Genomic DNA, 11,864 nt, shown 5'->3' with positions numbered 1-11,864 from the left:
ATCTTTTGCAAGGGGAAATAGATGCTTATTGTTGGTTATCTCTATACACCTTGGCTTTGTAGCCTTCATCATAGTAGCCTTCCTTTGTTGGGAGAGGTGCATCTTGGTATGGACGGCATGATGTAGTAGGGGTTGCATTGCAATGAGGTACTTGTATCAATCAAGGAGGTCCATATTTTTTGTATGGATGTTGAGGGTGAAGATCAAAGGATAAGACTAGTTTGAGTTCTAACAAAGTTGGACTGACTAATCTTTGTTGATGCTTGAACTACCATGTTATAGGCATGCAGGGAAAAGGGAGAAACCATATCCCAATTTTGATGCAGAGGGACAACATACATGGCCAATATTTGTTTTATTTTTTTGTTCATTCTTTTGATCAACCCATTAGATTGAGGATGATACAAGGAAGTGAATTGTTGCTCTACGCCAAAACACTTAGTAATGATACTGATCACTTCCCTTTTGAGTTTTCTACCTTGGTAAAAAATTATTGATTTTGGACATATTTGACGTAAAATAATCTCTAGTAGGAAGCTAGCTATTGTATGTGCTGTGATATCTTGGATAGCTTTGGTTTCACACTACTTGTGACATATTCTAAGAGTACCATGATGTATCTATTCCCACTGATGGATTGAGAAAATGGCCCAATTATGTCCCATCCTACCAGTTGGAATGGCTCTAATGCATGTATGGGAGATAAGTGTCCTACCTGACCTTGAGGATTTTTGAATGATTGGAAAAGTGTATAGTGCATGAAACAGTTAGAGTCGATGGACTAACACATTTTGAGCAAAGAATAACATTGACACATGTTGGCTGACACTTTGTGAAATCCTAAGTTCCCAAACAAAGGGAGACAATGAAAGTAATGAATGAATTGGCTTTGGAGTGATGCAAGAAGGTAAATGTGGTAAGGAGATCTATGAGAGGACTAGTAGGTGGTGCTATCTTTCATGTGTAAATTTTACGGTTGGTCAAATGGTGAGATCATGTGAAGTTGGTGAGTAAGTGTTTGAATATGTGGGTATAAATGGTGTAGTTCAATGATTTTAGCCAAATCTAGAGGCAAGGTTGTGAACAAGCGAGGAACAACCAATTTAGAGAGCTAAACCTCAGGATTTGTAGTGGTGGTGTTTGTAAGGTAGGTAAGACAAGACAGAGGATCTGCCATGATGTTATTAGCACCCCAACTTGTAGTACTTGATAATAAAAGTGTACTCTTGTAATGCTATAATCCAATGGAGTAATGAGCTATGTGGATGGGATTTTTTGAACATGCTAATGAGGGACTGGTGGTCGGGGTAGATGGTGAAATCACTACCATGCACATATAGGTGGATCTTGAATTGGTAGCTTTAATTTTTAAAACTACACTCACATGCCTGAGACCAAGTAAATTTGGTATCTTTCATGAGCAACATGCAAAGGGACTAAGTCACTTCAAGTAGGTGTGGTACACACGGTAACTAATATTAATTAGCCCTAGAAATATTTTGACTTACTTGGGGCTATGGGTAAGATTGAATTTTAGCAATGTTTCTAGAAATTAGAAATCTCAAAAATTTCAACTGAGTAGCACCCCATATGCATTTTTTGAACTACGATAATATTGTACTTCTAGATGAGTGGTAGGACCTCTTTGAGTACTACTAGATGCTCCTCCCATGTTGTGGTATGAATAAGTATATCATTTGAATACATAGCAATGTCCTTCTTTCAGATCAAATCTACAGAAGTTGAGTTAGCCATTTGTTGGAGGGTGCTTGTTGCATATGATGTTCTGAATGGCATGTGATTGGAATGGTAGAGTGATTGGAGTGTGAAATGCTATTTTGTGGGCATTGGTAGGATGTATAAGAAGTACCATTATCTTGAGGTGAGGTCGACTGATATGAAGAATTTAGCGCGTCCTAAATCATGTAAGAGCTTGTCTAAATGAGGAAGAGGAAATTTATTATGCTGGGTAATTGCATTCAGTAGAGAAAAATCGATACAAAAGCAATATTTTTCATTACTTTGCACACAAGTTGAGATATGAGGACCATGTGCTATTTGGAGGGCACAATAATAGCTTCTTGCAACATCTCAATGATAGCCTCATTGATAAGTTGGATTTTCTTTGGTGATTGATAGTGTCACACCATCTTGATAGATGTGGAAGTGGTAGTGGGTATGCAACAAATAGAGTTACCTAAATCCAGGATTTACTTCAATAGATAAGTTTTGTACTTGCAATGTATCAAGACTAAGCATTCAAAGGAATTTTAGGCAATCTAATGCTAGAGGATGTCTTCTAGAAACCACCCACCTAGATGTTTTCCTACTTTGTGAAACTAGCAACTGTGGCTAGCTAATTAAAAATTTTGAACATGTGGATGTCATGCTCTATGGTAACGCCTTCTAGTATGTCCATACATGTTGCATTGAAAACACCTTTGCTTGCCTTGAGCATCTCAATCTGATCGCCTCATCCTCGGATTTCCAAATTATGCATTCTAGACATCTTGATCCATAGGTGTTGGTGTGTCCAATAGTGAACAATTTTTTGTGGCATGATGATGGTGTTTGGAATTAGTATTAGGTTGAAGGTTGGATTTTATCCTTTGGGAAATTTGAATTTCCTCATGGAAAGAGGTCGGTCCTTGATCAACAAACCCACCCAAAGATGTCATGATGTAGCCTAGGCCATAGAAAATAAACATGGTAGCATCATCCCTTAACAACAATTGGTTGAGTTTGAAAGAGAATTGAGCTAATGATTCCTGTAGAATATTTTGTTTCAAATGATTTAACTGGTGTAGTGTTGATTGTGTCACACATTGATGAGAAAACTTTTGTACTAGTTGTCGTTTGATTAAGTGCCAAGAGCTCTTCACTTGATTTGATTGTTGCACAAACCATGTCGCTATGACACCTTCCAACATTGTGTAAACTTCCAATGACTTGCAACTGTCATCCCAATTTTGATAGCTAGCAACATCTTGAAAGTGGACCAACTTCCAATGACTTTCAACTGTCATCCCAATTTTGATATCTAGCAATATTTTGAAAGTGGACCAACCAGGCTAGGATGTCTTCTGAGGGTAGGCCTGCGAATGATTTGGGATGAACTTTTGAGTCTACCTTGTATGATGGGTACTTCTTTTGTGAGAGAAAACCCATTAGTTACTAGTTTCTATTGTGATCTGCATAAGCATGGAAAACATTCTTGAGAAAAGATGCTCCATGTGGGCTATAAAGGGTTTTTGAGTAAATTCAAGATGCATAAATGCATCTTCATAGGAGGGGATGTGGGGTTTTGAGGGGAAGAGAGTCAACTCATGGTCTATATGAGAGACAAAGGAACATGGTGGGGAAAATACCCTAGATACCCTCCAATGTGGTGTACACCTAGAAGACCTCTCAATCTTAACCCAAAAACATTGTCAATCTTGATTTCTCTCTCTTTTGCAAGTTATTGTTCATGCCAAGATAACTCGATATGATGTTTCTTGTTGCTATCTTCAATCAATCACTCTCTTTCTTTTCATAAGAAATGTCCTTAATGGAATGATTTTATGTTATTAGCCCAATTCTGCTACATTACCATAGAGATAACTTAGTTTACTGGTGATGCACTTGCCACTAGTAGAGCATAGTCTAGCAATTAGGCATTGACAAGGTCTTCTTGAGTGTCATGTGTACCTAAAAGGTTTTAGCAAGGAATACATCATGTATTGATTATGGACGATGATGCACCAACTTACTACTAAGAGGCTATTTAATCGATGGAAGATAGCAAAATATGGCACTAGGCTATGCAACCAGAGTATACCTCTATTGTGGCTAATGAAAACTGGGATTTAGTCAAATTTCCATAGGGAAAACAATCCTTACCTTGCAAATGGGTGTATAAGATGAAGCACACAACAAAAGATCCATATCCTAAGTATAAGGCTTGCTTTTAAGTAGAAAGTTTTGAAGTTAATCCTGAAAAGCCAAGCGTGCAAGGGCTAGTTTGTGGACTTAAAAAGGCATTGTATGGCATAAAACCAAGTTCAAGGTAGTGATACCAAAAATTTGACAAGTTCATGCAATCTCAAGGTTAGGTAAGGAGTCAAGAGGATCACTAATTATATACTGAAAAGCTTATTGTTGGTTCTCTAGTCATCTTGATTTTGTATGTGGATGACTTGCTAATAGCTAGGAAGATTGGACAATTAAAGAAGATGCCTATAGAAAATGGTTTGCTATGAAATTATGCAAACCATTTTCTTGGTATGTGTATCAAGAGAGATAGAAAACGTGGAATTCTCAAGTTATCTCAAACGAAGTATGTTCACAAAGTCTTGTGATGTTTTATTATGCAAGGGAAGTCATTCAATACCCCAATGTAAGCATATTTTAAACTCATAAGGATGAAGCTCCAAAGTCAGATGTTCAAAAAGCAAAAATGACTAAAGTGCCATACTCTTTGGCAATTGTTATTCTTATATATGCCATGGTAGCCACTAGACTAGACATTGAAGTTTTACAATGGGAGTGTTAAGTAGATACTTGGAAAATCTTGGTAAGAGGCACTAGGAAGAAATTAAGTATATCCTTCGATATCTTATAGGCACAAATAGTAAGTGCTTGTACTTTGAGAATAATGTTTCATCAATTGTGCTTTACACGAATGGAGATTATGTGGGTTGTGTGGACAAAAAGAGGTGTATATCTGGTTAGGCTTTCTTGTTTTTTGGAGCAACTATATCTTGGCGATCATGTCTCCAAAATTATACATGTGCTACTACTAAGATAGAGTATGTTGTTGCATCTTAGGTCAACAAGGAAGCCATATGCTTATCTTGTCTAGTGGGAGCGTTAACACTAGGTTGGTAATGGGACACTTTTATGTCCTGTTAAGTGACCATTTTCCTTGAATTATGTCAAGAGTTTCAAAATGGATTTTGAGGTGCTATCTATCTAGAAAGTTGTCTCATGAGCTGAAAAAAACTCGACATTTTTTTGGAATATCAATTCCATCTTTAACCTTGTCCTTGCACAACATTTCACAACCTAAACTGTGTGAAAAAACGGGTCCTGTTTTTGGCTTTTTTCAACTTTTTGCAACTATACCACTCTAGAACTCATGTTTCTGAGGTCTATAATGCTAGAGAACTATATTTAGTAGTCCTCAGCATGTCCTGATGCTTCTAGAGAGAAATAAATGTTAAAGTTGTAAGTTATGACCAAATTACAAAAATGATCAAATCCTGTTTTTTAGCCAATTTTAGCTCTTCTATGATTTTTTTGGTGGATTTCATGATATCCAAATGCAGTTTTGATTTTCTATGTCGCATATTGTAACATAAAGCTAATATTCCTTGAGTTTTGGGACACCTAATACCCTATTTTGCATAGTAGACAACGATGGTTGATTTTTTCAATTATAGAAGAAAACAAAACATTCTAGTATATGAAGTATAGCTTTTTCAATATTGTTATTTTCTTGTGACAACTACATGCATTTTGTAGGTAGTAACCATATCTCATCGTAAGGATCAAATTTGGATAGATATTGAATAGTTTCTATGGGATTCTACAACTCATAATGTTGAACCCAGTTTTTTCATGTTTGCTGTATTTAGCACTTCATCTTTGTCCCCAAGATTCCCCTTGGTAAGAGATGTATTATTCTTTTGACATGCTCCATGGATCCTTATGAACCTAAAGGACAATAGGGAACTAAGAAAACATGCATATATTATTTGTATTGAGCGTGGCTATAGAAACTTTGATGATAGGTTTGCAGAATGGTAAAAATTCAACTTTTTTGTACCTATTTCTTTTGGCAAAACAAAAAATAGTGAGTGAGAATCAATCATATGTTCTAATCACCAACCCATTGAAGTTAACCAGGGAATTTATCTCAAGTCCTACAAAAATCCCTAATCTTATTTTTATGCAACAAAACGTAAGAAATGACTGTTTTGATGAAAATGTACTGGTCCATCAACTTTGGAGGCTTGGTGTGACCAAAAGATGAGAAATTTTACAAGTTTCTTATTTTTTCCATGTGTAGTAGGCCTTGAACTATAACCTCATGAAAGGATTTTACAAAATGTGTGGATCTACTATGGTTTTGGAGGTTTTTTTCAAAACCCTGAAAGGACACTTTTATGTCCTGTTAGGTTACCAACCTAGTGTTAAAGATTAGGTTAGATGTAGACTTACGTTAAATTAGATTTAGGTTTATTTTTAGTTAGATTTACGTTTATTTAGATTTACGCTTATTTATGTTAGATCGAGTCCACGCAAGAATTACTTACGGTTTAGGGTTTAGAGTTAGACGAAAAATGAAAAGATCTATTGTGAAAAGATGTTAAGATGCTGTGAAGTGCTACAGCTAGAGAAGAGGCAAAGGGTTTTTGTCCACTACATGCAGTATCATGTAGACGTGGGTCTGTAAATTTCTTGTACCCAAAAATATAGGTATTGACCAATAAAGACGAGATTATAACCCGGTGGTTCTAAAGCAACGCATATAGCGACGCTCTCGTAGCGATGCTATTAGCAACGTCGGGGGTTATAAAAACCCAATGTATTTCCGTCGCTAACAGCGTCACAAGAGCACACAACCTCTTGTAGTGGAGTGCTCCCAACACCAATCCTAGCCGCATGGTCCAAAATTTATAATCCTCATTCACAACACGCAAATGAGAAAAAAATTTATCACCACCGTAAGCATACCAAAAGGTAAAGACGATTATTAAATTACAATCAAAGCAAGCCCCCACCATATATACGCAATACAAAGTATTTAACTGCAATCAAAGAAAGCACCCCACCATACATACACAATACAAATGCATGTCTCCAAGTAAGCACGCACGCACACCATTTGAAAGAGGTTTCATTAGAGGGTATCGAAGGAGATACCTTCCATCCAAATCAAAGAAAAAGTGGGTGAGGCGAGGTGTTGAGAAAAGAGGGAGGTGGGAGAAGAGGACATGCTGCAAGCATGGTGAGACAACATGTCAAGCAAGAGAGAGAGGTAAGGGACGAGGATGTAACGGGAAGAAACAAAGACAAGACCATTACGTCTATGGCGATGTAGGCAGATCAATCTCTAACTTGCATAGATGACATTGTCATTATTGTGTGGTTTTCTTTTAGGTTGACGAATGCATTCATCAAGATCACGGGAAATTGCTTGCATTGCTTAGGCCACCAGCTTTAAAGAGATTGCGAAGAACAGACATGCGATCAAGTAGTGTCTCTCGCTACTCCCTTTTAGGAGGCAAAGGGCCTTGGATTCTTGAGAGATATGGAATCTTGGGAGAATCCATCTATTGTGATGTGAACAAAGCGCCTGCATTTATATAGTTGCTATAAACTACCGTCTTCATGAAACTAAAACAACTCTCATAAAGACATCGCAAAATGCATAGGTGTTTTGTCAACATGCCAAATTAGATTCATGGTATCATTTACCTATCACAACTTGGAACAATTCCACCTTGGTTATGGATGCCTCGAGGATGAATTCATATTAAGTACACTAAATCCATTAACAAGTATTGAGGGAGTCTTCTATTTGAGTGCAATTTTTGTTGCTGTGAAATGACACCACCCGTATTGCTCAAAATTGCTATGTACTAATGAGTGACCTGCCTCAATGGCTTGATTAATGCACCTTTATATGCACCTGGTTTCATTCTTCTCACTTCAACTCGACCGTGCTCCTTTTGACATCTAGCAATTGAGCTCTCTTAGAATAACATTTTCTTCACATTCAACCCCTTTCAACTTCTCGAGTGCATGTGAGTCAAGCCAACCTTGAGCCATGTAGCAGGTCACGAGAGAGAGAGAGAGAGAGAGAGAGAGAGAGAGAGAGAGAGATCTAATGCGATGAGCTACTGCAAGTTAGAATCCATGGCAAGGTTTGGAGGAGAGAAGACTTGGGGGTTTCAGGGTGTGTAAAACTATCATATCACGTGCGTTCAAGGCATGTTTGTAAAACCCTTTATTTGTGAGATTTTTAAGAAATATAATGTACCTTTTTCTTTTGAAATCTGTAATTTTTTTTCAAGTTTGAAAAAATAGTATCCTTCCGTGTACATATTTCTGTAAGTTTTAAAAACCTTAAATACCCTTTTGTTGAACGCACGTGATAAGTTATGTTTTTTTAAGGTGACCCCCCCCCCCCCGAGAGACAAGAGTAGCCAATCTCCTCTCGACAGATCTCAAACAGCATGGCTTGCACTATTGCAAGAGCAGAGAAAGAGGAAAGACATCGCGAGTAGAGAAAGAGGACAGATATCACCATGCATATATCAGCACGACCGTCTCTTGCTTGTGTTGCTGCTTCTACAAGGATACCTGGCCATGGCGGACCACATAGAACTCATCCAAAATCCAAGCCATTTTTGCCAAGAGCCACGATGTAGGCCTGTACCTCCATCAACTCTCACATGCCTAGGTCTTCCCCTCTACATGCCAACCAACTCTCATGCACGAACTCTTCACGTTCCAAGTTCCAATAGCCTACACAATGAAAGCTAAGGTTTTGACATAATACCATTCAATATAATCTATCCCTGACGAACTCTTCACGTTCCAAGTTCCAATAGCCTACACAATGAAAGCTAAGGTTTTGACATAATACCATTCAATATAATCTATCCCTGACTCACCCAACTAATAGAAGCTTTTATTTTTGAAAATGGGTAGGACATAGCCTGAGCCTCCCAGTTCCTCTCCTTGAGATAAAGCCATGAGGTCCTCTTTATATTGGTGAGTGCACTTTTTAGCCCCAAGCCAACCTCTTTCATGGCCTCCTCCCAATCGCCACGCTCTTGCCATCTTTTTGAGGGCCCTCAATCTAGGATATGTGGCGAGTATTTTTTACTTTCTCATCCGGCACTTTGTAAGGTGGCACATCCTGGGATCCTACACTATTGTGTCTTCCTTGCTTGAAGATCATATTTGCCACTCGATTATGATTGATCGCAAGCATAAAAGACTCGGGGCAAGCTTGGTGGATGATTGTAGCTCTACCTATATGGTGCTACTTTCTTAACCAGTTGCTCCCCCTTATAGGATGCCCTCTCACCAACACATTAGGAAAAACTAGTAGCCAACCTGCATGGCCAATCAATCAAGGGACCTTGATGAAAAGCAATTGATGTCTAAATGCATGGGCAACCATCCCATCCTTCAACAGCTTCTACCAACACCAACAAGTGGTAGCAAGTAGGTCAGCAACCATTAGCAAGCCTCCAAGCGAGGTCATTTACTAGCGTAAGTGCATAGTGAGTAAGGATCGAGGTTCACATTTGATAATGTATAATATACTCTTCACCTAGTTTTGACATGTCAACCCACGCCTATTGGCTCGGCCTTCATCTTTTCACCTCTATTCCTCTGACATTTGCTCCCATCCACTCCTCTCCCCTTGTTTAACGGAAAGAATTTCATTTCCAAAATGGGTAGGACATGGTAGATATCAATATAAATCATCTATTTTTAAGTAACTAGATAGTCACGTAGTAACTAATAAAAATAGTCAAATAGATTGATTAAGAGAATAAATTATATACTTAGATGACTATAATTTGATAGTTAGGCATAATAAATCCATCAAATTAAACTTAGAAAAACAATGTCCTCGTCTCTTTAGACGATCTTATAAACTAACGGCAACCCTCGTCCTTGATCCCATCAAAGGGCTTCATTGCATGCATAAACCATATGTAAGTTGTGATGAGAGCCTAGACTCTCCCCTTATTCGTGGTAATATATCATGAGCATATACAATCAACGGGGCATAACGTGGCACTAACGTTAGACATAATTATTATTCATCTTTCTATATATGATATTATCTATCTATATATATATAGATAGATAGATATATATATATATATATATATATATATATATATATATATATATATATGATATGATATGATATGATATGATATGATATGATAAAGGATGAATGAGGGGGACGGCACAGCTAGAGGCCTTTTATAGACGTTAATGTATCTTTCTTTCTCGCTCTCACATCTTCGTCTAGAGGATCGTATAGTTAGTAGCTGATCGGGGCACGTATGGCATGAACGTGGCATGACGAGGTTTGACAACGCCGCATGACACGGATGTTTGAAGATCGCAGTACAAGATCGAGGCAGTGGGCAACGCGAGAAGGGTATCAAGCTCTAACGAGACTCAGCTTCTTAGGCAGGTGCAGCACGCCCAGTGATCTGTCATGAATATGGCGTCGGCCAAAGCTGCTGCATTTGCATATGAGTTGCGCCGAGTGCTGCTAAGCGCGGCGGCGTGCATGCTCATTATAGCAGGAAGCTGCTACGCCGACAGCGCAGAGGCCCAGCCGAAGCAGCTGGTGTTCTACATACACATCCTCCCCGGCGTGACCAACACGGCCATCCTGAACGCCACCTCCGGCAACCCGCGCTTCGGGCCCCTGGCGGCCTTCGACCTGCCCGTCACGGCCGAGCCCAGCGAAAGCTCCGAAAGCCTCGGGGTTCTGCGGGGGCTGGGCATAGTCTTCAACGGCACCGTCGACTCCACGCCCATCCTGGAACAACTCCTCAGCACCCTCTTCTACGACGACGGCGACTCCTCCGGCACGCTGGCCCTCCACGGCCTCATTGATTCCAGCTTTAGCGGCCTCCCCGTCGAGCTCGCCGTCGTTGGCGGCACCGGCACCTTCCGCTTTGCCAATGGCTACGCCACCATCGCCTTCGTCTCCGCCCCCCCCGTCGTGCTCCAGTACTCCGTCTTCCTTAGTTAATCATACACTAGCACTTCTTAATTAGCCTCAATAAACCTTGCTCCAAGGCCTAAAATTAACTGGTCAAATTTCTTTTGTCAGTAACTTTTCCAAGTCCCCTTCATATGCGTTGTATAACATGGTATGTTTACTTATATATGCACAAGAAAGACAAACATCCACATAGTTTTCATGTATAGACATACATATACGTATAATGCACATGAGAAATTGACAAGGGATTCATACATTCTAGCATGTCAAACGACAGGATATGTTTTTTTGAGCTCTTGCTTTGACACGAAAAATGGCCCTTGACAAGAAAAAAGGCCATCAATTTTAGGCCCTCACCATACATGATTCTTTGGCTAACTCTACTTATGATAGCATCATTGCAGAATCCTTATGCACATCCTTCTATCTCGCATCATCCATCAAAGAAATAGGTTTTGCACTTATCCCATTTCGAACGGACCTTAATTGGGAGAAGGTGCTACCTTAATATTGCTCAAAGGTCAACCTTAATAATAACTATGTTTTACAAGCTGAATTTTTCATCATGAACTTAGCTGTGTGTAAATGTTGCATACATAAGTTGTCGAAGAGAAGAACTTACAACTTAGCCAATATTCATGTAGACGATGAATTGCGGTAGGTGATGTCTTAGTAAATCCCCATAAAGATTTAGATAAATCTATAACATTAAGAGGGAACATGCACTCAAGACATCCCTTGGACAAGTACACATAGCAGACCAATCCAATTAGCATGTAGCAAAATATTGGAGACTAACAAAAAACCAATCGTGGATTCCATAAAATTCAAAAACACACTCTTGTAAAAAATATTTTAACCCTAGCCATTTCCAAAGACTATGTATTATACTATCTTAAAATCTAGAATTAACAATAGACGCACATGAAAAAAATATGTTGGCACTAGGGGTTGAAATCAAATGTTTCACCATAATAGTTGACGCAGAGGAACTAAGGCTTGCATATATAGCAACTTGGACTCAAAAAAAGTAATTCCACCATTCGAACCTATATACACACAAAGGAAGATCATAATACTAATGCACTATGCTCACATGTGC

At 38.9% G+C, this 11,864-nt stretch overlaps 1 protein-coding gene across 1 annotated transcript; it reads left to right on the top strand.

Annotated features, from left to right (window-relative positions):
- The first annotated feature begins 10,171 nt into the window (after positions 1-10,171).
- LOC147419359 (pterocarpan synthase 1-like) lies at positions 10,172-11,016 on the top strand. Its single transcript, XM_086505597.1, has one exon. The coding sequence runs from the start codon at positions 10,244-10,246 to the stop codon at positions 10,787-10,789; it is 546 nt and encodes a 181-aa protein (XP_086361723.1). The 5' UTR covers positions 10,172-10,243; the 3' UTR covers positions 10,790-11,016.
- Positions 11,017-11,864: the final 848 nt, after the last annotated feature.

The sequence above is a fragment of the Adiantum capillus-veneris genome, chromosome 29 (genome assembly GCF_014529385.1).
Source record: "Adiantum capillus-veneris isolate H3 chromosome 29, ASM1452938v2, whole genome shotgun sequence".
In the NCBI taxonomy this organism is placed as follows: domain Eukaryota; kingdom Viridiplantae; phylum Streptophyta; class Polypodiopsida; order Polypodiales; family Pteridaceae; genus Adiantum; species Adiantum capillus-veneris.
Note: the sequence above shows the minus strand (reverse complement) of the source record. Positions and strands in the feature narration are given on the sequence as shown.

Bases quoted from the DNA above. Each gene is read 5' to 3' on its own strand.
- LOC147419359 (XM_086505597.1), top strand. From the start codon at position 10,244: ATGAATATGGCGTCGGCCAAAGCTGCTGCATTTGCATATGAGTTGCGC.